This window comes from Hemicordylus capensis, chromosome 4 (genome assembly GCF_027244095.1).
Source record: "Hemicordylus capensis ecotype Gifberg chromosome 4, rHemCap1.1.pri, whole genome shotgun sequence".
Lineage (NCBI taxonomy): Eukaryota > Metazoa > Chordata > Lepidosauria > Squamata > Cordylidae > Hemicordylus > Hemicordylus capensis.
Genome location: NC_069660.1, coordinates 150,394,107 through 150,421,769, shown reverse-complemented (window position 1 = coordinate 150,421,769; position 27,663 = coordinate 150,394,107). Strand labels below are relative to the sequence as shown.

The 27,663-nt window shown below is 44.5% G+C and overlaps 1 protein-coding gene across 1 annotated transcript; it reads left to right on the top strand.

The window, feature by feature from the left end:
• Positions 1 to 1,071: 1,071 nt before the first annotated feature.
• Positions 1,072 to 25,555, top strand: TSEN15 (tRNA splicing endonuclease subunit 15). The gene is made up of 4 exons (XM_053248016.1): positions 1,072 to 1,286; positions 5,716 to 5,797; positions 7,379 to 7,514; positions 25,035 to 25,555. The coding sequence occupies exons 1-4, from the start codon at positions 1,134 to 1,136 to the stop codon at positions 25,240 to 25,242; spliced, it is 579 nt and encodes a 192-aa protein (XP_053103991.1). The 5' UTR covers positions 1,072 to 1,133; the 3' UTR covers positions 25,243 to 25,555.
• The last annotated feature ends 2,108 nt before the right edge of the window (positions 25,556 to 27,663 follow it).

Here is a 27,663-nt window from a genome sequence, read left to right as displayed (position 1 = left end):
TTATTATTAGTTGTAATTAATAAAAATTAATTACAATTAATGATGATGTTGATGATGATGATGTCATTATAGCTCTTTGTGAAAGCAGAGGGTGGAGGCGGTGGCAGCAAGGAGGGCAGGCATGTGCTCCCTGTCACGCTCCTGCCTGCCGCCTCCTCTGTGTTCAAGATGGCTCTTGCCACTTTCGGCACTCAGAGGTGGTGGCCAGGAGGTCAGATGATGGGGACAGTTGTGGGTGCCCAGGTGGTCTTCTCATGGGATGCCCTGGAGCCTTGAGTCCAATCCTATGCATGTTTATTTGGAAGCAGTGTTCTCTCTAAGTAAGTGTGTGTGTGTGTGTGTGTGTGTGTGTGTGTGTGTGTGTGTGTGTGTGTGATGAATTTTGTTCTGGGTGGCAGTCTCAAGGCAGTGTGTGCACACGTATATTCAGAATGGAGCCTTCCTGATTAACCCTGAGTGGGATCTAAAATTAACTGATTGGACAGCAAAAAACATGTGAGTGCACACACACATGCATGCCTTAGAGGGAACACTGCTTGGAAGTCATTTCTACTGTGTTCAATGGAGTTTATTCCCAGGTAAGGAGCAGAGCATTACTTCTTTGCACTCTTTTGTCTTCCCTAATAGAAACGAGAATTGTGCCAGCTTTTAAAAAACACAAACCTCAATCCTAATTAGAATCATTCAGAAATGACTTAATATTTTATTTCCAGAGGGATTGCCAAATCAGTCTGTTGTAGCAAGAGTCTTGTAAGCAGCATAAAGACTAAGAGATTTATTTCAGCATAATCTATCCTTTCATCAGACTGATATATTACATTTCTGAATCTAAGGATAAAAACATGTTATGTTACACCAATACACACACACACTACAAGATATGCTGTGGAATTTTAACTTTCAAAAAAGTGCGACTTTGAATTGAACCTGAGGTTTTAATAAACTTTTGACAGCAAGCATTTTGACGATGAGCCGTCAGTAGCAGTCATTTCCTCAATGCATTCTTTATAGATACATAACCTAAGCACTTATCTGCTTGAAACAGGAACCTTAAATCTCTGAAGACGTTCCTAACCGGACCTTCATTGGTGGGACACCAAGTGGCACGAAGCTGAATGACATGAGAGTTGGGTATGGAGGCAGCAGGGAGCAGCTCCGGGCATGCAACAGTGGTGGGCAGTGTTTCATCAGCGGAGAGCTCCAGGGTGTATGATCAGGAGGAGGAAGAAGCTCCAAAGCCTGGGAAATGGGCACTGCAAAGGAACTGGCTGGCTACTCATCCTACGGTTAGTTACATGCGGCTGGGAAATCACGGCTTGCTCCCTCGGGAAAGAAATCCCCGATTTTGGTATATTGCTCCCTTTGCAAGGCACATATTTGTAGGGTGCTGCGAATATGCTTTGCTACGCGCCCCCCCCCCCCCTTTGCTTGATGGCTGCAGGAATGAAGTGAGGGCGAAATAACCATCTATACGTGAAGTAACCTCTCTTCTTTTTTGTGCTGCTTGGTTGGGCTTCCTCGCTCAACTATGTCCTCTTAAAAAGCGTGGAGATGCACTGGAGCTAATGTTTTGTTGTATGCTGTATTGAGGTGTGTTATATTGTTGCTGCAAGCCTCTTTCTTTCTAATCAACAGCTAGGGGAGATGGCTCTAATTCCTTCGAGAAAAGACTTACCTGGAGCCACAGCTTATGAAGTAGTAGTAACAGCAATGATATGTCTTAAACAACACATATTATAGAAACCGGAACTCTGCCTGCAAGCTTTCAATGTAAATAAGCTGACACCTCAGACAAAAAGGGAACGGTGTTTTTAAACGTGTGCTGAGTGTGGTGCTGGTCATAGCAGATTTTACACCTGCAGCAAGAAGTCAAAATAATGCCTTTCTATATTTTTATTAACAACAAAAGTTTGCAGAGATGGAGACTGCAGGGAGAGTGTCTATCCTATGGTGGCCATATAGCCATTCATCTGATTATAGCTGGTGTATGCTAATAGTGATAATCCTACTATTTTGTGCTAGTGAAATTACTGGCCTATATGAATCTGTATATATAAAGGGTGGGGGACTTTTTAATGGATCATGTGTTAAGGGGTATGTTCCAGGAGAGAGCAAATGAATGCTATGTAGCTGCTTGCTGCAAGTTTGTTTTGTTTGTTTGTTTGTTTTAATTATATTTTTATACTGCCTGATATGTAAATCTCTAGGCAGTGTACAACTCCCAGCATTAAAGTCATAAGTTAAAATACATACAACATGATAAAAACAATATAAAACAAATTATTAAAATTATTAAAATTCTAATTAAAAGCTTGCAAGAACAGGAAAATCTTGAAAGTCTTCCTGAAAACAAACAGAGAAGGAGATGCTCTTATTTCAGCAGGGAGCATATTCCAAAGCCCCGGGGGACCTCTCCAGAATATTGTAAAAGGTGGGAGGGTTCATGACAAAGGAGGCGCTGTCTTAAATAGCCTGGTCCTACGCCATTAAGGGCTTTATAGGTAATAACCAGCACTTTGTATTTCACCCAGAAACATATCAGCAGCCAGTGCAGTTCTTTTAAAACCGGTGTTATATGGTCCCTTCATGTTGTCCCAGAGACCAATCTGGCTGCCGCATTCTGTACCAATGGTAGTTTCCAGACTACGTACACAGGCAGCCCCACGAGCACACTACAGTAGTCAAGTCTGAAGGTTACCAGCATATGTACCACTGTTTTAAGGTCATTCACCTCTAGAAATTGACACAGCTGACGTATTAACCAAAGCTGATAAAAAGTGCTCCTGGCCATTGCCTCAACCTGAGAAACCAGGGAGAGTTTTGGGTCCAGGAGCACTCCCAAGCTACGTACCTGATCTTTCAGTGGGAGTGTAACCCCATCCCAGAACAGGCAGATCTAAACCATCTCTCGGATCCCGACCCCCAGAGCCAGTACTTCTGTCTTATTTGGATTCAACTTCAGTTTGTTATCCCTCATCCAGTTCATTACCACCTCCAAGGAGGCATTTAGGGAAGATATGCCATTTCCTGATGAAAAGGAATTTTATCAGCAATATTATTTACTGCTTAATGACAACAACAAAAGTTCTCTAAACAGTTGCAATAGCAAAAGGAATCAGAAAATGGTTCTTTATCCCAAAAGGGTTCACAATATAAAAACGAAACGCAAGGGAGATGCCAGCCACAGCCCTGGGAGGGACACTATGCTGAGTTGAATAGGGACAATTGCTACCCCATAAGACTGTGCCACTGTTTTAAAAAGTGCATCTTTGCCCAGTTAGTAGAGATTATTGTTACTTATTCTGTGCTCTATCCTTAGTGCCATACAAGAAATAAAAGATAGATGTCCCTGTCCACAGGCTGCAGTCTAGTTATAGATGTGGAAATGGAATTAAGATGCACAATGTGCCAAATGTCAATGGGGAAATCTGAAAACAGAAATATGAATTTCCCATAGCTTCTTAAATACAGGAAAACTAGAAGCCAATTGGATTAATGGTGGGTGGGTATTCCAGGCATGTGACACAGCAAATTAAAAGAATGTAGCCAAGAAATAAATTTTGGAAATCAAAGGATTCACACCCCTGTCTAGGAACTAGGGATGTGCACGGAACAAGGCGCGGGTGTCTCAATGGCAGGGGGTGTTTCACTTTAAGGGCAGGGGAGGGTGCAATTATCCCTCCCTCCGCTTCCCCCCCACCGGCACCCAGTATTTTACACGTCCTACGGGGTGGCAGCGTACTTCCCTGCTGCCTCGTTTGCTCTTCAGCCAGAAGTGGATTGTTTTTAATGAAACGCTCCTTGGGATTGTTTTTAATGAAAGGCGGTATATAAATGTAACAATAAATAAATAAAATAAGTAGCCGGCGAGCGAGTACCTGCCAGCTACTTCCAGCCATTTCTGGCTGGAAAGCAAACTGGGCGGTAGGGAAGTACACTGCCGCCCTGTAGGACGTATAAAATACCGGGCACCGGTGGGGGGAAAGCGGAGTGCGGGGTAAGTGCATCCTCCCCTACCCTTAAAGTGAGACACACACACCCTGCCTTCGAACTTTGAACCCCCCCAGTATTCAAACTTGTTCGGAGGCCCGTAAAAGGGCCTCCAAACAGGTTTGTGCACATCCCTACTAGGAGCCACTCCCTGGTTGTGCTCTGTAGTTCTCTAATGTAATTTTACACCGGGAGTGTAAAATGTGTTTACTGAACATTGAGAGGGATAGCAACACTGTGCTTGCTGGCAACGTAGCTCAACAAACTCACTGGCCATGCTCACCAGCGGACATACATTCAGCTTTCTTGAGAAAGGAGCCGTACCCATGTATTCCCCATGAACAGGAATCCTGAATGATCAAAGATCTTTCAAACACGCCCCCGCCCCACCTTTAGATGCCAGCTGAGATTCCTCTTATGAAGTCCGGCTGACTTCAGTGAGTCTTGAAAGCCACATTCACATAGAAACCATATTTAGAATTAGGCCGCACAGAATCCATGAAGCATCAGAAAATTCAGTGTTCAGTTCAGATATGTCCAGGAATTAGTGCAGCAATAACTTTTAATAGACTAAATCTTATTGGTATAGGAATCAAGTAGCTCTCTACAACAGCTCTCTGTCTGGGTTAGAACAACAATTATATATTTTTGCCAGGATGCAGAATTCCATGTGCTGATGTGAGTTTAACTGTAATAACCCTCTTAGGAGTTTGGTGTGTTAAAAGAGAGCTTATTTCTCTGGTTGCCTAATACAAACAATCGGAGGTATAAAAAAGTATTAACTCATTCAAGCTTATAAAATGCTAACATTGCAACTCAAATACTTAGCTTTTTCGTTTTAATTTTTAATATACAGAAGACATCGAGCCCTGTATAGATTGGTTGAGGCCTAATACTGTGCATGTACAGATAGAACTTGTCACATGTCCCTAGCAATACCACTATTTGACACTTCTGTAGTTCCAGTAATCTAATTCTGCTGCTAATTCAGGAATTTCATGGGTGGAGGCTATGCCTTAACCTAGCAATCTGTCTAAGATTGGGCACCTTGTAGGGTGCTTGGAGCACTCTTCAGGCCCAAAAGAAGAACGGGAGAAAGGGGTGTTAATATGACCTTCTGACCTTTCCTGGTCAACTGAGCAATACCGTATGTCTGCTATGCTTCTGGCTCTAGCCCCTAGTTCCAGCAGAGCTCTGTATTCGAAAACACCCATTCCAGCTTTGGATTCGGGTATAGCCACCCACATCATAAGGTACTGCTCTATGTCAGGTGCTGCTACAAACCACAGAAATGAGGCTGTTCCTACCCAGAAGATTTAGGACAGAACTAAACTTGTTTTATGAACAATATGTGCTCTTTAATGATCACACACACACACACACACACACACACACACACACACACACAGGATCTCCACTACTGCTTTTATAGAACAGTTTTATTTACCTTCTAAAACACAATCTGTAAGCCTTTTAATAGGCGTTATCTAGCAGTAACTCCTTTAACAGCGCCCCCCGCCAAACACCACCACCACCAGTGCTTGAAAGAGTGTGGGTGTGGGGTGCTTTTTTTGGAATTCTGCCAAATGTCCCTGGAGTCCGTTGGAAAACACTTCCAAAAATGGTGGATTGATGTTCTGCTTGGGTTGTGTTGCTTGCAGTGTGCGCCACCCCTCCTCCCATCGTAGCTTTTAACCCCCCCTTGCTTCCTTCTGTGTATTTCAGCTCACAAGGATGATGTCATTAGATGTGGCTGACAGCAGCAGCGTGTATGCAGCTTTCTTAGTTTACTTAGACCTCTTAGAAGGTAAGTTTATGGAGGTACTATCAAGGGCAGCCTGTAAAATAATTTAAAAAAACCAAACCGTTAAGGCATACGTTCTGGTTTGAAACAAGTGCCAACAATGCACTTCTCCTGCTAGAAGAAATTTTGAGCCTTCTGCAGGTGCGGCTTGAGCTTGTTTGAGGCTGTGGATTGGGATCCTGCATGCTCTGCGGCACCCCTGTCCCCAGGCATGCCTCATCCCTGGGCAGTGGATACTGTAGTCCCCATATGAACCAGAGACCAATACATATGTGGCACTTACTCCATCCAATGTGTTTTAGGTGGGCCCAGGGGTAGGTGGGTGCAGTCTCAATACCCCACTGTATGCTTCCTCTATACAGTTAGAACTATAACTGCATAATGTTCTTGTTGGTATCATTTGTACAGTAGTTGTTGCCACTATTTTATGCTCTTAGAGAGAACATATTTACATATGTAAATATAGCTGGTATTGAACAGGACCACCTTATTGTTTTCATTTCGTAGTTTAACCTCTTACATGATTATCACTGTTCTTCATCTACACAAGCAATTTCTCTCTTGTACGCCATCTATGTTTTTTCCACCACTCATTTTTTCCCCCACCACCTGTGTGATGTAGTGGGGAAAGAATTGGGCTTGGATCAGGGAGAACCTGCCTTGCATCCCTACTCAGTCATGAAGCTCACCTGGTGGCCTTTGGGTAAACCACTGGCCTGGTTTAGATGCCATGTGGAACTAGGGATGTGCATGGAACCAGTCTGTGTATTCCCGGGAGGGCTGGGGATCATTTTAAGGGACAGGGAAGGTGCTTCCTATCTGCCCATCCTTGCTCCACTGCTTTCCCCCCACCGGCACTCTCCTAAACAGCATGGGTACGGGGCTGCAGTGTTCCTGCTTGCAACCCTGTTCAGCGTCGCCACACCCATGGCTGACACATGTGCGTATGCTTCAGCCATGAGCGTGGTGATGCTGAACACGGCTGTAAGCACCCAAGCTGTTTAGGAGAGCGCTGGCAGGGGGATGGGCAGGTAGGAAGCACCTTCCTTGTCACTTAAGTTGATCCCCCCAAAACCGGCTCGAACGCAGGACCTTTGAACCGGTTTGGCACTCTAGAAAAGGAGCGCCAAACTGGTTCCGTGAACATCCCTATGTGGAACCAGGATGGTTCTGCATGAAGTTCTCAGTCCTTAAGGTTACACATTCCCTTCTCCCCTTCATGTGCAAGGGGTAGAAGGAGGATGGTTTAAACCAAACTAGGATTCACCATAATCTCTAAATCCTGGCTTATTTCTAGCCAGAGTTTGAAAACAAGCAAGAATATAAAATAGAGATTCAATTCCAGTTTTCAGCCTCTGGTTAGAACAAGCCAGGATTTGCCACATTTGGGTGGCACAGTGAACCCTGGCTTGTGTTGAAACCAGAATCAGAAGTAGAATCCTTCCCTCCCCTTTGCAGAAGGGGAGGAAGAGTACTCAGGCCAAACGTTCGGAGAGGTTAGAATATTATTTCGGTATGAACTATGGACTAATTACTTTTGTTTTAGTTCATGCTCTCTTTGTTCTTTCTGATACACCCATCCAGCTAGAAACTGGCATGAAGTGTCCTACATTGGGTTAGTGGAATTCCAGCTTGTATGTCTCCATGGACGAGAGAGAGAAGTGGCGGATTTACAAGTAGTGGTGCCAACTCCAGTCCATGTACCATTCAGTCATGAGAGGTGAGTGACTATCTGCAAAGAGTTTGGTTTTGAGCTCAACAGAATGGGGGTGGCAGTAGTTAGGGCTGTTTTGATGCTGCAATTTTGCTTTACAATACCTGTTGAAACCATAGGTGCTGTGCTTTAAAAGACGGTTGGGAAACTTAAGCAGCTCAGAATGTGACAGCCAGGTTATGAACTGGGATTTGCTAGATGGACCATATCTTGCTAGTGTTAAAAGATCTTTGCTGGTTCTTGGTTTGTGTCTGCCCCTCTAACTAGTGGTTTTAACCTATGAAGTCCTAAATGGCCTGGGACCCAGGGTATTTGAACAACAGCTTTCTCCCATGTGAGCCTGCCAAGACCCTTATCAGAGGTACACTTTGGGGTCCCCCTTAGCTTTGGTGGGTAGCAACCAAAATAGGATGGTTGTCACCCACTAACATTCAAAACCAACACTGATTTTGTTTTGGTTTTGATTTTGAGCCAGCGTGGTGTAGTGGTTAGAGTGCTGGACTAGGACCAGGGAGACCCGAGTTAAAATCCCCATTCAGCAATGATATTAGCTGGGTGACTCTGGGCCAGTCACTTCTCTCTCAACCTACTTCACAGGGTTTTTGTGAGGAGAAACTCAAGTATGTAGTACACTGCTCTGGGCTCCTTGGAGGAAGAGTGGGATATAAATGCTGCATCATCATCATCATCATCTATTTGTTGTTGTTGTTGTTTACACAGTCAGACAGGTGTTATTGACTAGTTTGTTTTATCCAGACATCAAGTCCTTCCCAAGGACCTGGGATGCCAGAATTTTATTGTCAATGTTGTTATAGATATCGTCGCAGAATATAGGCTGTTCCCAGTAAAATTGCTTTTTGTAATTGGCTGATGATGATTTCTGTGGCCCCTATGGTGTTGAGGTGCTCTTCAAGTTGTATTGGAATTGCACCTAGGGCGCCAGTGGGATTACCACTGGTATTATTTTGGTCTTTTTCTGCCACAGCCTTTCAATTTCAATTTGTAGATCTTTGTATTTGGTGATTTTTTTCTATTTCTTTTTCTTCTATTCTGCTATCCCCTGGTATAGCTATGTCAATTATTTTCACTTGTTTTTCTTTCTTCTCGACTACAGTGATATCTGGTGTATTGTGTGGCAGATGTTTGTCTGTTTGTAGTCGGAAGTCCCATAATATTTTTGCATCTTCATTTTCTACAACTTTTTCAATTTTATGGTCCCACCAATTTTTGGCTACAGGTAGCTTGTATTTTTTGCAGATGTTCCAGTGTATCATCCCTGCTACCCTGACACACCTTGGTTTGTAGTCAGTCTGTGCGATCTTTTTACAACAGCTGATTAGTGGTCCACTGTTTCATCTGCTTCTTGAAAAAGGCAGCATTTGCTATTTGTTGTGGATTTTTCTACTTTTGCTCTTATTGCATTTGTTCTTAGTGCCTGTTCTTGTGCAGCCAGTATTAAACCCTCTGTTTCTTTCTTCAGGTTGCCATTCTTAAGCCATTGCCAGGTCATGGTGATGTCTGATTTTCCACTTATATTGTGCAAATATTGACCATGCAGTGGCTTATTTTTCCATTTTTCTGCTCGGTTCTTGACTTGTTCTTTCTTGTAGGCCTGCTTTCTTTCATTGATGTTGAATAGTTTTTTGTTATTGACCATTTGAAGTGCATTTTCTTCACTGTCCTTTATATATTCTTCAAGGCCTCTTTTCTCCTCCTCTACTGTTTGATGGACTTGCAGCATTCCTCTTCCACCTGAGCTGTGAGAGAGGTATAGCCTGTCTACATCACCACGGGGGTGCAGAGCATGATTGATGGTCATGATTTTCCTGGTCTTATGATCTAGCAACTCTAGCTCTGCCTGGGTCCAGTCTATTATTCCTGCAGTATATCTGATAACATGTATAGCCCAGGTGTTAATGGCTTGTATGGTGTTCCCGCCATTGAGTTTGGACTTGAGGATTTTTCTAACTCTCCTTATGTATTCACTTCCAATTTTTCTTTTAACTTCAGTGTGTGCAATGTTATCAGCCTGGAGAATGCCCAAGTATTTGTAATGTTCTTTCTCTTCCAGGTTCTTGATGTTGCTTCCATTGGGCAGTTCTATTCCTAGTGTTTTTGTTATTTTTCCTCTGTTCATTATTAATGCAGCACACTTGTCTAGTCCAAACTCCATTGCTATATCGCTACTGAATATACGTACAGTGTTTAGCAGTGATTCAATTTCTGACTGGGACCTTCCATACAACTTCAGATCGTCCATGTACAGCAGATGGTTTATTTTACTTGATGTTTGGTATCCGAGGCATGTTTTGTTTAGTATTTGTGAAAGTGCAGTCATGGCGATTACAAACAGTAATAGTGATATTACTATAGTGATAGTGAGTCCCTTTGGAAAATGCCTCTTCTAATGCTAACCTGTCCAAGTGTCTCACCATTGATTGTTGCCTGTATACTCCACATGCTCATTGCTTTTTTAATAAATATCTGATTTTTTTTGCTGACACCAGTTGTTTCTAAACATTTTAGTATCCATGTGTGAGGCAATGAGTCAAAGGCCTTCTTGTAGTCAATCCATGCAACACTTAGATTTGTTTTTCTTCTCTTGCAATTTTCTAAAATCATTTTGTTAATCAGCAGCTGGTCTTTTGTGCCTCTGTTGTTCGGGCAATTTCCTTTCTGTTCAACTGGAAGCTGCTTATTAGCTAATAAGTGTTGCATTACTTCATCTGCTATTATTCCAGTTAATAATTTGAACATGGTTGGCAGACAGGTTATCGGTCTATAATTACTTGGAACTGCACCTTTTGCTGGGTCTTTCATGATGAGATGAGTTTTCCCAGTTGTTAGCCATTGTTCAATATCACCTCCTTGCAAAATGTGATTGAACTGTTTTGATAGTTGTTTATGAAGGCTAGTTACGTGTTTAAGCCAAAAGCCACGCAGTTGATTGTCGCCTGGTGCAGTCCAATTTTTAATTTTTTTTGCTCTTTCACTTATTAATTCTGGTGTTATTATTAGATCTTGCATTTGTTGGTTACATTTTTCGACCTCTTTCATCCAGCCTGCTTTTTTATTATAATCTATTGGATTGTCCCATAGTTTCCCCCAGAATTGCACTGTTTCTTCTTTATTTGGTGTTTCTAGGTTTCTTGCAGTTTCTTCTTTTATGCTTTGGTAGAAACGTCTCTGATTCGACTGGAATTGGAGATTCTGCCTGTGTTTTGTGATTCTGGCTTCGTATCTGCTAATCTTCTTTGACACTGCTGTTATTTGCTGCTTTATTATTTCTAGGACTTCTCTGATTTTCCTTGAATCTAGGTGGTATTTTTGGATCAGATACTGTTTGGTGTTTTCATTCTTCAGCTTCTTGTCTTTCATATCTTTCAATTTACTAGCATCTGATCTAGGCCTGGCGATTTTATTTTCTAATCTAATCTTCCATTTAGGTGATGTACTACTTTCTTTTTTATAGGTCCGCTGATCTTATATCCGAGCTCTTGTGTTGTTATTGTTGCTGCACTGTACATTAGTTGGTTTGTTTCTTGCAAATTCTTGGTTGTTATTTCTGCAAGTGCAGCATTGACATCTTTTAATACCTGAGCAAGTTGTTTTTTGGCAACTGTTTTTAGAGCTGGAAGTCGAACCCTGGTGGTTGTTTGGTTCATGTGCTCAGTTATTTTTTTGCTTTAGTTCTTGTTGCTTTTCTGTTAAACAGCATTCAGGATTTTGAGGTGAAGGCAAAGGGGAGGTTGCCTGGTTTTGATTTTGAAACAGTTCAGCAACAGTGGCATCCTCTATTTCCAACACCTCCTCCACCTGCGCCTGAACAAATTCTTCAGTTGGTGGTAATTCTTCTTCTGTATCTTGAGCCTGGGTTGCTCTTTGCAGTTCTTCCAGCTCAACTCCTGTGAATACTTTATTTCTTATTATGAATCTTCTCTGGTCTGCTAGCCTTTGTTCTGTTACTTCTGTATCTGGATGCTTCTCTTTCCAAATTTGGTACTTTCTTTTTAAATAACCTCTTCTAGTTGGACTAGACTTGTAATAGCAGATCATTAATTCCTTGTTGGCATTTTTCATATATTTTTTCTGGTTAAGCGACGTTTCTTCCAGTAACCCTGCAGTCTCCAGCCCTGGTTGCTCAACTGAAGATCCTGAGTCCTGTAGCCCACTTGCCATCAGATGCCCAGGGACTCCAGCACCTGGTACGGTCCTTGTTAACCCGGGTGACGACTGATCTGGTATAGATTTATTAAAGTTACGTCTCACCATATTGTTGATGGGAGAGGCACTCTTTGTCTGGCTCCTCTGGTGAGACCTGTCCAGTATGGTTGGACCTCTGGCATAGCTCTCACCTTCCTCAGAGCACACAAGCCCCACAACCACATCAAGGTAGTGCCTCACTGGGGGATTATTATTATTATTATTATTTATTATTTGGTGGGGATGAGAACATTAATTTGCAAATATCTGCTTCTCTGCTGGTGTGGGAGGCCACTCATCGTGGGTTATCCATCCCACTTGCTCTAGAAGGCAGGAAATATGCTAATGAAGAAACCCTTAAGTCTGCAGAGGGCAGTTCCTTCCAGTCTATTTCCTGCCTCTGCTCCAGTTGCAGTTGCCTCCAGTTCAGGTGCCTGCATCTCCTTTCTTTCACTTTGGATCTATCTTATACTTGTTTCTGATACTTACCTTGTTCTTTCCTTGGTTTTCTCTCCAATATTTGGCTTTTGTTTCCTTCTTCTCTGCTTAAAAAAGATTAAAATTAAAATCATTTATCTACTTCTACATTCTGCTGACCTGTTCACTGCTCTTTGTGGTGCCATTCCTTTGAACAGTCCAAACAGTAAGAAGAGAGTAGTCACAGAACAGCCCCCCACCCCGCCCCGCAAAATACCAGAAATTGGTTGGAATAATCTCTGAGTCTCTTATGGAATCCCGAGGGACAGGAGCAGATTCCTCCCAAGGCAGCATGAGCAGAGGCTGAGAATGAACTGAGAGGGAAGCACTCTTCTGCTTATACTATGGGCACCCTTTGAAGGCTCCGATATCACTATGCCTTAAAGGGCCAGCGTCCACCTAAATGGAGCTAAAGATTCTTCTGTGGCTTACTGTGCAGGCGCAGAAGACCCCAGTTGTGAGTGGCCATGGGATCCCCACAGTGATCATAAATTACAGGTAAGCAACCTGTTCTTTCTGCTCCTCTCCACCATGGCGGAGGAATCAAAGGTGCTGGTGCTGGTCTTCAGGCTCAGCATGCCCTGTGCTCAGTGTATCCCACCAAACACGTGGAAGCCCTCCCTGACAGGGAATTCAGGGAGGGAATTCTGCTGGCACCTCTGGGTCACAGCTGCTCCCATTGTTGGCTGCCAGATGGAAAGGTTGAGCCAGGCAGAGCCAGCAGGAAGCTCCAAAGATCCCCAGCTGCCTGTCAAAAGAAGCCGAGCTGATCCTCGCCAAGCCAGAGGAAGTGCGATAGGCAGAGGGGCAAGGGAGCAGCAGAGAGTTGATCACACTATTTCCGCCTCTGGTAGTCTCCCCAGCAGGATGGTGCATGTCTTTGGGCCTTTGCATCATTGCCACCTTCCTGACGCAGCAGGGGCAGCCCATTGATTCAAGGCAGATGGATTCCCACACCCTGTTGCTGGCATCACCCACCACCCAACAGGGAGAGCTGCAGGAAGGAATGGAGGAGGTCACCATTAGTGGCTGTGGCGATGAGAGTGGAGGAGACTCGGAACGGGGAGATGCTTCAACCCAAGAACTGGTGAGTGATACCCTGCCCTCAGGGAGGCCCAAGTCCAACCCTTTGGGACCACTGAATGCCCCCTCAGAGACTCCCCCTCCAGGACAGATCCTCAACCAAAACTTACCAGCGGTCCTGGCAATGTGCCTGACTGGCAGGTGTAGATGGTGGTGGCCTTTAAGAAAGTCTTTGAGGCCAACCGCAAGGCTTTTGGAGGTGGAGAGGACACAAACAGCACAGGCATTGCTTCCTCCTCCTCCTCCACATCTGAGGCGGAACCTTTAAGAAGACGGAAGTGTTCAGTAAAAAGCAAGGGCAAAAGCTCAAGATCCACCTCCCTCTGTCCTTCATCTGAATCGTCGGGTGGAGTCACCAGACATTTATTAGCCACTGGGCCCCATAGCCCCACAGCTCCCAGAGACGACTCTGATTTGATCCAAGACCCCTCTTCTGAGGAAGGTGAATTTCATGATGAGCCCTTAGCACTCCTGCCCAGAGACTAAGGTTGCCTGAGGAAGTTCTGCCACTTATCACACAACCCACTGCTGCCTTGGATTTTCAGGCATCTCAGGCGAAGAATCAGAAGAGCCTTCCAAGGGTTCACTAGTGCTTCCTTCCTCTGCAGTCCATAACATCCTTCTTCTGCAGTGTCAGTGGACAGGTCCACCATGCCTGAGGGATTTATCAACGTTATCAAGCAGGAGTGAGATAAACCCTCCACCTCTAAATCGTCATATACCATGATGAAAAGATCCTGCAACTTCCAAGAGGATGTTATGGACTTATTTCAGGTTCCCCCCACCGGATCCCCAGTAGTGGCATCTCAAGTTGGGTGGTGGTGCCAAAGCATGGCAATTCCACTTTAAAAGAAAGCCGAGGAGGCCATGCATAAAGCACATGAGCCCTTGGCAATGGCCACTATAGCAGATTCAGCAGCTTCCATTGTGTCTAGGGCATCCATGCTGTGACCCAATGAGTTATTAAATATCCTGCCTTTGGAACATCTCTGTTCCATAGGGGGTGAGCATCTATTATCTCGACGATCTGCTGGTCAAAGCACGATCAGAGGGGGAGGCCTTGAGGGCATCACACCTGACATTACGTAGAGAAGAGCCACCCTCACAGGTCCTGCAACACTTCAGAGTGCTTTTAGACACTTCCAGGGCGAGGTTTTTTCTTCCCCCCAGACAGGCTGATAACAGCCCTTTCCAAGGAGTTTCTCCCAAGCAGGTCAGGGGACCTTCTCCATCTGGCATGCCTGCTGGAACTGAGGGTGTCTACAGTGGACTCTGTTTCATGGGCAAGGATCCACCTGCGTCCTTGGCAATGGGTGTTAGTTCCCTACCAGGCACAAATAGCATGCAAGGCTCGATTGTGCACCCCCCTGCCAGGGCACCTACTTCAATCTCTACATTGGTGGATGTTCCCAGAGAACTACTCCAAGGGCAAGTCATTCTTTGAGCCTCGCAGGATCCTTGTGAACACCGACACAAGCCTGTCGGGCTGTTGGGGTGGGGGGGCATCTCCATGCACAGGGCAGGTGGTCTCTGATGGAGGCGAAGCACAGTCTCAATTGGCTAGAGCTTTGAGCTGTCCAATTGGCCCTTTAGAACTTCTCTCATGTACTGGTGGGTACCGATGTGCTCATCTGGATGGACAATGTGTCCACAAAGGCACTTATCTTCCGCCAAGGGGGCATGAGATCGAAATCCCTGGATCGCCCGGCATCTGCAATAATCTTCTGGGCAGAGACTAACCTGAACTGCATCCTGGTGCATCATGTCAGTGAAGTCTTCAACTTTCAGGTGGACTGGCTGTTGCAGGGACTCAGACCCTTCAGAATGGAGTCTTCACCCACAGGTTTTTCAGTTGGTGACTCGCCACCTGGGGGACCCTCTGCTTGATCTGTCTGCCTCTTCAGAGAATGCAAAACTACTAAGTAAGCTACAAAACTTACTGTAAATATCTTTAGGCATAGTCAGGCCTAGCTTCTCTTTTAGCAATCTGCAGCCAACTCTTTGCAATTGTGTTTTCAGGGCTATCCTTTGAATCACTCTATCCATTACAAAAATATTTTGGGTTTTTTTCCTTTTTAGAGTGGAACATAACTATATCAGAGTTTTCAGGTGTTTAGTACAGGAACTTCCATACCTCTTGGCCTTAGTTTAAAAACTGAGTTGCCACACTGAACACCACACATAGCTTAGTTCTCAGGAGAAGCAGGAGACCTGGAATGTTTCTTCCCATATATTCATTCCATGATCTTGTCTGCCACATGTCATCTGCTATGGCAAGCAGATTTGCAGGTGTGCTACACAGCAAGAGAGGTGCAGATGACATGACTGTGGAAAGACTACATGGGAAAGGTTTCGTTGCCTCATCTCCTGCTTTAGTAGGAGTCTTGAAGAGCTGTTTCCAGATAGACAGCATGCAACCCAGTTTAAAAATAGTAATAAAGAGATTATTTTCTTCAGATGGTGTTTACTGGATCCAGTACCAGTACAAGGTCCTGTTCTTGAATGGTATGAGCAATTGTGGAATTATGGAATATAGAGTAGACAAGTCTGGGAACTGTCTTCAGAAATTGTAGATCTCTTTGAATAGTTTCCAGATCTATTTTGGTTTTAGTCAAATATAGGTGTAGGTAGATGCCAGCAAACCTGTGCAGAAACATGTTTGTACTGCTCTGGGATAGTATATTGTGTGCACATCTTAATGTTTCATCAGGTTTTTCATTCATATGTTCCTATTCATGTGAAGTATATCTCCTGACTTCTGTCATCTGAGTGAGAGAGATCCGTTCCTGGAATGTCAAAGAATAAATGAATTGTGTTGATTTAAGTTTGTGACCAGCCTTTCCAATAGGGCAAATACACAATGCGACTGCCCCCCCCCCCAAAAAAAACAACCTCCTACTCTGTCTGAGTTTGACCCCATCTGCCAAATGACTCTGCTTAAGATCTTGTGCCAGTTTTTCTGTGAGCTTCCTGTGGGACTTCTGCAGAATATGTTGTGCACAGTACTGTTCATAATCCAGTATACCCTAAAACAGAACTCGGTATCTGGCACAGAATGGATTCATAAGAATCTGAAGGCTGACCAATAAAGTTCAGAAAAAGTCCTCATGTGACTGTACAGTTTCACAATGCAGGTGGGGGCTGAATACTCCCTCGTCTTAAACCTCCCCTGCCTGCGGAAAATTAGCATATAGAAGTGTCATGGCCTGCTCTCAACCAGCCCTGTGAACTTAAGCTTCACCACTGCCACCAAGCAGACTTGTATATTTTCTCTGACTGTGTCTACTGAAACAGCCTTCCAAACCTGTTTCTTTCAAAGCTCGGTAGGGTGGAAAGACTTCTAAGCTTAGGGTGGGGGAAACAGACAGAGGTGACAGTTTATTAAATCGAAAGTGAAATTTTTTACTTTAGTATCGTTCAATATACAACAGTAGTTCTTTTGGAAAATTTAGTACAAAAAAGCAACCAAGGAACAAACAAAACATGAGAAAAACACATCCAGTCTAACCTGCACCTTATACTGTTCCTTAACTTATAGTACTTAACAGGAGTTTTCTTATAAGCATCTTCAATCAGCTTCCAGAGCAAGCCTGACTTTTTCCCTTTCTCATTTTCAGGTCTTGATCTTCCTTTCCAGTACTAGAGGTTCAATTCTGGGCTGGTCCTTCAGCTGCTTTGAGGGTGATTCAGGTCTCAAGAGAGTTTTCAGCTTAACTTTTCCAGTGATTTTTTCAGCTTTAGTTTCAGCAGCTCTCCTCAGCTTTTCTCTCCTGGCTCTGCCAAACTCCGACTCCAACTTAAACTGACTTTAACTCTTCAGTTCTCCCACTTTTCAACTACTTCTCTGCTGCAGGCAAGTGTCCTTTTATTCCCTCCCACCCCCAATTTCTTTAAACCAGCCAATTAGGACAACTCAAGTTCCCTCCATTATTTTAAACATACCATATCAAATCAAACCCTCTCTTTCCTCCAGAGGTTAACCTAACCCTTTCCCCTCCCCAACCAAACTGTAGAACAGGAGCTGTGAACAACTGACCCCTGTATAGCCTTTTATTCGATTTCTATACCACCCTTCCAAAAATGGCTCAGGGTAGTAGTAGGAGTAAATAAATCAGATGGATCCCTGTCCCCAAAGGGCTTGCAATCTACAAGAAACATGATAGACACCAGCAACAGTCACTGGAGGTACTGTGCTGGGGATGGATAGGGCCAGTTGTTCTCCCCCTGCTAAATAAAGAGAATCACCACGTTAAAAGGTGCCTCGTGGTCAAGTTAGCAGGGGTAATACTATACTATATACTTTACTACTATATGCAGTATAGAAATCTGTAACACAAAAAGAGGAGGTTTAGGCCTCATTCCTTCACAAGAAGATTCTAGTCTAGCCTTCTTCCTGGTGTGATTGTTTTCTTTGTGAAAGGTTTAAAAACAACAACAACAACCTGGGGAAAGAATGCAACACATGCTTACAACCCCCGCACAGTATCCCGCCAGTGGCTGTTGCTGATATCTACCTTTGTGGGGGGTTTTGGATGGTGAGCCCCTTTGGGACTGTAAGCCCCATCATTTTCTCTTCCCCCCCAGCTTTGTAAACTACTTTGAGAACTTTTTTGTTGAACAGTATAGTAGTAGTAGTAGTAGTAGTAGTAGTGGTGGTGGTGGTGCTTTCTGACATGTTACAGTCCTCCAGTCCAAGAAGGACTGTTTTCCTTCCTTTTAAAATGCACACACATTCAGCTGTTCTGCATCAGTCCACCTCCCCCCGCCACTGCCAACACACATCCCATACTGTAGGCAAAATTTATTTAGCTTTTAAAAAGAATAATAATAAAGGCACACACGACAGGTAAACACAATACTTTCTGTCCCCACAAACCGTGCCCACCATTTCTGACTACACACTGACATACTGATCTTTGTTTATATCAAACAGGTGATCATAGATGTAAGATCTATTTCTCATTGAGATAGTAAACATGCATCTGGATTGTGCCACCAGACTGCAAGTGAGGGCTCGTATGACTGACTGCTTATCTATTTAAAAAGTATCCATTCACACAAAATGCTATATACTGGAGAGAGAGAGGTTGTAGTCTGGCCTTCTCCTGTCATTCTAGTTTTCTATGTTCAAGGGCTTTTTTATTTTTGTATGGAGAAACATTAAATCCCGGCATAGGTTTAGCCCCTTGGTGAGAGCTGGGCCACAGTCAACAGCAATTCCCTTGACCAGGCAGGTTTTTTCCTTTCAGAAATGTTCGCTAGCTCAGGCAGATATGCAGTGCATAAAGACATGTGCAAATCAGGCCTCTGTGCATAATATCATTTCTTCCTTGTTCTTGAGGGAAGGATAGTGTGATTTGGGCTTGCATGTACAAATTGGTATAGATGAATTGCCTCATTCATGCAAAGAGGCATGCACCTATTTTTCCATTATGTGTTCTAAGAAGCCCTGTCAGATAAATATGGGAACCCGCCACCTTCTTGATTATCCTCGACACTTGCTAATAAAATAGCTTGATAACAAAATAGCATTCTTTGGTCAGACTCTGGCCTTGGCCTACACAGTACAGAATGAAAGAAACTAGGAATGTTTTAGTTTGCATTCTTAGGAGAAGAAAAGCCTAAAGAATGACTTGGCATTCTGCAAGAAGGCTTTTTCAGAAATTAAGACTGGATATTCTCACACCAGATCTATTCATGGGAGATTTTGCTCTCAGATTTCTTAGTTCGATCTATAGCCTCTGCTTCTGTGTTGGAAAGCAGAGCAAAGGGTGGTTCTGCAAGGAAAGGCTTCCAATTACCGCAAATGGTATTCCTGAGTGATTAACATAAAAACCATGTCTTGTTTTCAAATACTTTTTTGAGCAGAGCGGAAATAAAAGTTGCAATAACACTGACATCTTGTCCTGGCAGTGTCTATAGCCTATGAGCTCATTTCTCTCGCTGCCCAGAAGCCATCAACAGGTCGCTTTCAAATGTTCATTGTAATAAACTGGGCTTTTCAAATAAGACCTATCATTTGGCTCTTAAGAACTGCAGTCTTCAACCTTGCTTAAGTGCAAGGTTTGAGCCAAGAGCAGTTGTTTTACCTTCTACACTCTTTATTTTTCATATTAAAAGGGGAGTGGAATCTTCTGGGATTGCTATCTAGTTTCAGTCCTTGTATTAAAACTTCAGTGATATAATAAATACTAGTAATAACTCTTTAAGTTAGGCTTCTACTTGGTACTGTGTACTAATGGGTGCACAGGTTAGAGCTGGTTTTCAGAAGAATAAATGTTGAAAAGTAGGGGGTCATTTGGAAAGAGGCCCTATCGCCATTTGGAAAGAGGCCCTATCGCCATCTGCTCCTCTTCCAGTGGTATTTCCGCATTTGGCCTCACAGTGTGTTTGAAGTAGAAAATCTTCTTGGCAGGCTTGCATTGTTCTAATGACTTGACGCATAGCAGTTTGTCAGTGTCTCCATTCATGGCAGATGTGTTATACAATGCCTTCAGTGTAATTACAGATGAAGAGCTTCACAGTCAGATTCCCTTCTCTGTTCCTTTCACAAAAAAGCTTCTGCAGAAATAGAACTTATCAGGGAATTTGGTATGTTGGCTCCAGTAATGATGCCTTGAGGCATCGGAAACACTGATTTAGACTTCCTTCATTCCAGAGATGTATTCCCTTGGATGGTATTCTAAAATAAATCATATCAAGCAGCAGAGAATGGATACATGGATGGCAACCAGCTGGCACACGTGTTTCAAATGAAATAGCCATTGCATCTTCAGCACCAACTCATTGTATCTTTGCAATGCATAGTTAATTTTCCTGAGACCAACTCATTGTACCTATCTGAGGCATTACAAATGTGTCCTCCTAGAACTTATCTGCTACTTAGCAATGCTTTACCTTTATTCTTCAAGTTCAATACACTGAGTGCAGGAGGGGTTGATTTTTAATGTACTATTCATTGTGGGGCTGGCTAGCAACTGGCTTACGTAGCCAGAAGCCAGTGTCCCGCTCACTTCATGGGAGCTTGCAGGAAGAGGGGGAACCCAGCATCTGTGAACCTAAAGTTGTCTCTTAATTTTTGACAGGACTTTCTGTGAAGCTGGCTGAGGAGAAGAGTGCTACTAAATGATTAACAACATTTTTGTCCTGCTCTTCCTCCAAGTAATGGTGGTGCACATATCTCTCCCCCTGGTCCCCCCCCCCCACCATCTTATCACAAAAACCTTGTGATTGCGGGGGAGGGGGGAGACTAGCTCAAGGTCACTCGGTGAGCTTAATGGCTGAGTGAGGATTTGAACCTGGGTCAGCCCTTCTACTGGAGCCCTTCTTCCTTTGGGGCCTGGTAAGATTGGAGGAGATTCAAAAATCTTCACACAATTTGTTTGGGAATATTCCTTCAGTATCTTTTATTACTGTCATCATCACAGGGACCTCATGAAAACGCAGCACGGATCTCAGTTGGTTCATGGACCACCATTTTGTTCCTGATCTACAGTCTTGATGAATGGCACATTATCTGCCATCTAGAATTCTATATATACTCTGCATCACTTCCTTCATATTTGTATTCATCTCTCGAATCCACAAAGACAGCTTCTGTAATGCCTCGAGAAAAAGAGGAGAGTAAGAGGTTCTTGTGTGTATGGCTGTTTGGAATGGGAGTAAAATGGTTGGGATTTTATTGAAGGGAAACTTTTAGGTGCTAGAAGGGAGGCTTTCTGTCACCTTTCTGAAGGATTTACTTACATTCAGTAAGGGGTGCTTTCTCTTGCTGTCTGGAACATTAACATGGGGAAAAGTTGGAAAACCAACAAAATGAGACTTTTTTCATACTGCAGTGCTCAAATACAATTTTAGCCAGAAGGGCACTTCATCGGGGAAGTTGATTTAAAATATCTCTTAAGTGTTCTTATTGCTACATAATCCCAGCACTGATATTGACTGACTGACCTTAATTATTTATTGGACTGTTCTGCATGATAGCTTGTTTTAAGGATAATTTTAGATACTGTTATGTAAATGATTAGCTGTTCGTTGACAGCTGTCATGTGTTTGCAGCATTTATATAATAAAAATACTGAAGTTAGATTTATACTACATTCTTACAAATGGATGACTATATAACTTTAATATTTTAAGTTCTTTTTTGCTCTGTTAAAGAGCCATTGTTGCACAAGGCACTTTATATTAGGACAGTTATAGCATTGTCTCTTTGTACTTTTTGAGAGTTTTCATTGTTTCCCTTGCCTGTGAGTTGGTGCAAGCCCTCTGTCCGACTGAGGCGGGTTGTCTGGAGTATGGTGGGCCCAGGACCTTTGGGCAGGGCCTCAGATTCAGGGGAGGGGGGCGTTGACAGCACCCCATTGCTCCTCTTGTGATGTGGGTTGGTTTCTGTGCTGGCCTCCCAACTGGGGAACTACAGCAGTGTTCCCTCTAATGGATTCCCAGATGTTGTTGACTACAACTCCCATAACCCCCAAGCAAAAGCCACTGTGGCTGGGGATTCTGGGAGTTGCAGTCAACAACATCTGGGAATCCCTGTTAGAGGGAACACTGGACTACAGCACTCTCAATCACCAACCACCCTCATCATTGGTTGTGCTCTTTTTTTTTTTTTTTTAAAGGCCCTCTCGCATGCCCCGCCTGTGTCTCCCACCCTGACCCGGCCTTTATTAACCCTGACTGCTCTTCAAGTACTCCTTTATTGCCTCTCCCTGTGGCCTGCCTGGGCCCTGCTCCACCCAGTCATAGCCCTCCCTGTCACTCCCACCCTGCTCATCTGTTGCTGTCGGCACCCTGTTATCAAGGTGTTCCAATCAAGTTTCCCAGCCTGGCACTCAGTCCGGTCGCCCAGGCTTGGGAAGCTGTAGCAGGGCACAGCCCCTCTGGGCTTGCAGCATGGCTCCCCGGCAGCCATGGAGTCCTGCAAAGTGGGCGGACACCTTCTTTGTGATTGATACCGAGCACAGACCATTGGGGAGCTTGCTTAGGGGTTGCATAGGAAACATGCTCAGTGTGATAACTTGAATATCTTTGCAGTGTAAACTAGCAAGAACGTTCCCTGTTATACTACCACTGTGCATAGAACTGCACAGTAAATTGTGTGTGTGGGCGGGGAGGTTAGTGTGAATGAAGCACAAATTTTATATAGCAGTAAAATGAGAATTGCAGAGTTGCCTGAAATGATACAGCTCTTCTGGACTGCTGCCTTATGCGCTGTCACTTTCCATTTGACTTCCCTTTGATCCCTGCCAATATTCTTTTAAGCATGGAGTCAGAGAGAGGCTCCATTTACAGCTGGGCATCTTTTTGGCCACAGTAATAAAGTCTGCCCTACTTGCTGTAGAGGAAGGATCATGTGCTCGTGCCCATGGAAACTGGGTCACCAACAAGCACCTCTGGATCAATAGTAGGGATGGGCCCGGACTGGTCCGGAGGCCATTCTAAAGGTCTCCAGAACGGTCCGGACCTGGGCGGTCCGGTTCGGGTGGGGGGCTTTAAGAGCGGGTGGAGGGTTTACCTACTCCTCCCACCTCTTTCTCGTTCTGGCGCCGTAAGTTTAGTAGTAATTGGGGCGCAAGATACCTCCCTGCCGCCCCTTCCCCGCTGCTGCTCTGCAAAACTCCCAGAAGTTCTTTGCGCGCGCACGTCACAGAGACGTGAAGCGTCTCTGTGACCCTCCACCCGCTCTTAAAGCCACCCCCCACTCCACTGCCAGACCGCAGTTTGGCGGTTCCGTGCACACTCCTAATCAGTAGGTGTATTGCAACACAAACCTTTCCCACCTCTCAAAGAGATCAAAGAAAGCTTAAGTTTAATTTCCTTCAGCTGAATTTCCTAGGGGTCTGATTGGCTGGAAAGACTTAGAAACGTCCTGTCTCGCGCCAGCTGTCTTAAGTTCTGGGCATTCTGACTGCAGACCTGACCTACCATTTCTACCTTGAGAATGCTCTAGCTTTGCTTGATGTAATTATCTCTATGGAGGGTTTTTCCTGCATACTAACCCTTGCTCAGTTTGACCACAGTTATTAGTCATCTCCTTGGAAATGACAAATCAACACCTTTCCTCTCATGCTTAAGATCTGTGTTCCTACATGGATCATCAGTTCCTACATGGCAGCCAGCCTATGGAGTTAGCTATGGACACCTAGCTTTTGACTTTGCCGCAAAAGACTTCCTGGCCAAATGGTCCACAGAGGGTTTAACCCTAGCTGCAGGAGTTAAGCTATGGGGTTCAGCGGAGACAAGTTTGCAACTTGAGACTTGTTAAAAACAAGTGGAGATTTTTCTTTGAGGCTCTGCATTAGAATGGTTATGGGGGCATTTGCACCTTAAGCATCTTCCCATTTACATTTTACCATTTTCTTCAGCTTTGTTGTACTATAAACTTTGTCTTTGGTAGAATACAGGAGGAGTTTACCATCGCCATCTCTCGCGCAGTATGAGATGATGCCTTTCAGCATCTTCTTATATCGCTGCTGCCCGATATAGGTGTTTCCCATAGTCTGGGAAACATACCAGCAGGGATTTGAACTGGCAACCTCTGGCTTGCTAGTCAAGTCATTTCCCCATTGCGCCATTAGGTGGCTCATAGACCAAAGAACCCCTGTCAAAATGGGGCATTTCCCCCTATCCCTGCTTCTTTACTTGCTTTTCTCAGCACTCCCTCTTGTCCTGTGGCATGCTACTGAAGTCTGAATGCAGAGTCAACTAGTAAGCACTGTTGTCACTTTAGAGTACTGGTATCAAGGTACTTCTAAAGCAAGAATTCCCAATCTTGATCCTTGGATGTTGCTTGACTGCAACTCTCATCATCCCAAGCCTTTAGCTATTGTGGCTGGGAAGATGAGATTTGTAGTCCAGCATCTGGCGACCTAAGGTTAGGGGCCCCTATTCTAAAGGAAGCGTGACTACTATAGGTATTACACAGAATTTTGCGCTACTCCTGGACTTGTATCAGGACCTGTGGATGTGGCTTTAAGCCACAGCATTGGACTCAGACCGACACTCTTCCTTCCCCATGCTACATTACTCTTTGCTCCCTCGCTCAGTAAACTAGGGGAAAATTAATATAAGAGCCCTGTGGGAGCAGGCCAAGCAACCCTCTGATCCAGCATCCTGTTTCCAGCAGTGATTGGCCAGATGCTTCTGGAAAACCCATAACCAGGTTATGAAGACAAACTTGCAGCAATTTGTATTGAAAGTTATACTGCTTCTGAATTTGGAGGTTCTATGTAGCTTTTGTGGCAAATAGGTCTATCAAAACACATCTTCCATGAATTTGTCCAGTCTCCTTTGAAACCTGTCTAAACCAGTGGCTATTGCAACGATACCAAGTATTTTACTTGGCATAATATGTGTGTACTTTAGAGCCATTCCTGGAGCTCATCATCTCATACCTTAGACTTTTGCCACATTAGTGTTGCCAGATTTCTTATCTAATATGACTCCAGTGTAAGAAGAGTGTAACAGTTTCAGCCTTTCCCAGCATAGAGACGTAGTGGTGGGGAAAGCTGCACCTTTTAAACCTGAAGCTTAGAGGCACAGGAGCCCTACCAGAAAAAGAAGAAATGTGGCAGCCCCAGTGACACTCTGGCCAAACAGGCTGCCTGCCACTGTTGGATTTATCTGATAGCAACCATGCATGTGATTTTCCCCATGATGAACTTGGTCTATTTACCAGCTTAGCTTCATGTGAAGTCAATGAAAGAGGCATGACCACTGATTGACTATGGTTCTCTCCCCCCACCCTTTTCTTCCCAGGATGAGACAGATCATGAAGAGAGCGCACACGATGCAGGATAAGCCCGATTCCCCACTGTCCATCATGCTAGCTATAGTTGAATCAGACTCGACGATAGTCTACTACAAACTGACAGATGGTTTTGTAATGCCGGACCCTCCTGACGATACTGAAGACATGGACCATAAACAGTGGAGGAAGAAAAGAAAGAGATGTATGAGACGATAGGGATATGATACAGCTGTGTGTGCTCCAGGCTGCTTCTACACTAGTCTGAAAATGTTCAACGAAAAGGCTGAACATCTGCTTTGAAAATCCTTGAGAACTGCCAGGACATTGAAGTGGACCTCTTTGTAATAAAAAGGGGCATCCAAAGAGGGCATTCAAGAATCTGCCTCCTTTTCATCAGTTTAGGCTTAAAGGCTGTGTTTTTAGAAGGAAAGCTTTTTGGAACAAAAAGAAATTCTAACTTCTGTTCCTGATTCAATAGGCACCCAAGAATACTTAATTTTTAAATAAAATATTGGCTTCTCCTAGTGAATTCCTCTATATGTGTGTGTTAATGTTTTCACAGCACCTGCCTTATTAAATTCTTGATTGTTTTGCCAAGCAAGGGGCCTGCAAGTGTTATACAAAGTTTGCTATAGTTTGCTCATCCAAGGAGACGTGCACCCCACCCACCCTTTTGATACAGATGTGATGCAGCTGGGAAAAGATTACTTCACTAATGATAGCTGCTACTGCCAAAGTTCCAAAAGGCATGGCTTAGTTCAGTAAATGAATCTGAAGGTATTCATACTTAGCACGTTTTAAGAGTTCAAAGTAGTTCACACATATTATCTCAACATTCCTTATTGGGACCCTGTAAGGTAGGCTCATGTGGCACTCGAGAAGGCTGAATGGCAATGGCTTACCTAAAGTCACTTCAGAAGTTCATGACCAGGATTTCCTGGCTCAGAGCTAGGACCCAGACTATACATTACATCAGGGTGGGGGAAACTTGGCCCTCCAGCTGGTTTTGGACTACAGCTCCCAGCATCCCCAGCCACAATCTATTGAGGCTAGGGGTGCTGGGAGTTGTAGCTCAACAACAGCTGGAGAGTCAAGTGTGCCCACCCTTGTACTACAGACATGTGTATGCAATGGTAACTTGATGGTCCTTGGAACAGGAGAAGTTGCTTCTTGCAAACAACATTTCACCTTGGCAGGGTTTTAAATGTATGAATGCATAGTTTAGCCACGCAACACTACACCAGTTCTCAGCTGAGTAAGGACTGAAGCAGTTCAATAACTTTTAGAGGCTATTTCTGGACCTACTGAACCTTTGCTACATCTATCTATCTATCTATCTAAGGTGTACCCATGGCTAATCCCATGCGTGGCAGCTCTCACAAGACTTTGCTAGCAGAAGCCCTGTGGTGATTGGGCAGTGGAGATTCCATATGCAGATAGGGGGGAGGAGGAGCCTGTGAGAGCAGAAGCACCATGGTGATTGGGTGGTGGTGATTCCATATGCAGATAGGAAGGAGGAGCCTGTGATGGTTAAGGACAGTTGAAATGCAACTGTTACTAGTCGAAAGATGTTCTTGATTGTAGAGGAGAGGGATAGATAGATATTGGGCAGGGGTCTGCGAAGAGAGGGGTCGTGAGGGAAGAAAGAGCCCCTTCAGGAGAAGGAGGCTGCTGTTGTGTGAATTTATATGAGGAAACAAGATGAATAAGATCTGTTAACTCAGGGAGAGAGAGAGAGAGAGAGAGAGAGAAGGGAGGGGAAGAGTGGGTGGAGGAGAGAGAAAGGAGAGAAGAGAGAAAGAAGAAATGGTGAGGGATGGGCCCGAGCCTGTGAGTGGCCTGAGGGGAACGAGCGGCCATGGCAGCGCCTATTGGCAGCAAGGAAAGGCCCAGTCAACCACTGCTGCTGTTTGAGGCTACTAAGGCCATTGGCGGAGGGAGGCAGGCAAGGCATGGGCCAAGGCCTGTCAGTGGCCTGAGGGGGATGAGTGGTCATGGCAGTGGCAACAGCAAGGAAGGGCCCAGTCAACCGCTGCTGCTGCTGCTGTTCCTGTTGGAAGGAGCAGGAGTGGTGCTCGGGTGAGGGTGGGGAGGTCTCTGGGGATACGGGGATGTACTTTGACCAATAGGCACCAGCAACACTGTAGCCGTAACCAAGGGGGTAAGGGGGATGGAAGCAACAGGATGGAAGAGGAGGAGCACAGCTCAGGTGAGGGTGGAGAGAACTCTGAGGTGAGGGAGGCTGTGGCAGGGGGATCAATCAAGTACTAGGGCGCAGATGCTGTGCGCAGGTTAAGCTAGTATTGGAATAATTCAGATGCCAGTAGCATGTGTCACCACCTTCAATGGATCATCCTGAGCCCCTGTTTAGGAACTAGATTTTTACCGGAGTCTTACTTTGATTTGAGTTCTTGCTAGAGGGCCGTCAACCTTGGTTCTTCTCACTGCCTGAATTAAGGTACAGGCAAAAGGCTCTTCAATGCCATCTTTCCTGGTGTGCACAGCAACAGAGGCTTTGGCAGAGCCCTCTCCTGTCTGTATAGTTCAGCCACTCACTTCAAGGCAGAGGCAAGAGGCTTTTTCACTCTTCTCTGGCCCTAGGTGGGTGGCAATAGAGACGATGACGGTACCTTCTTT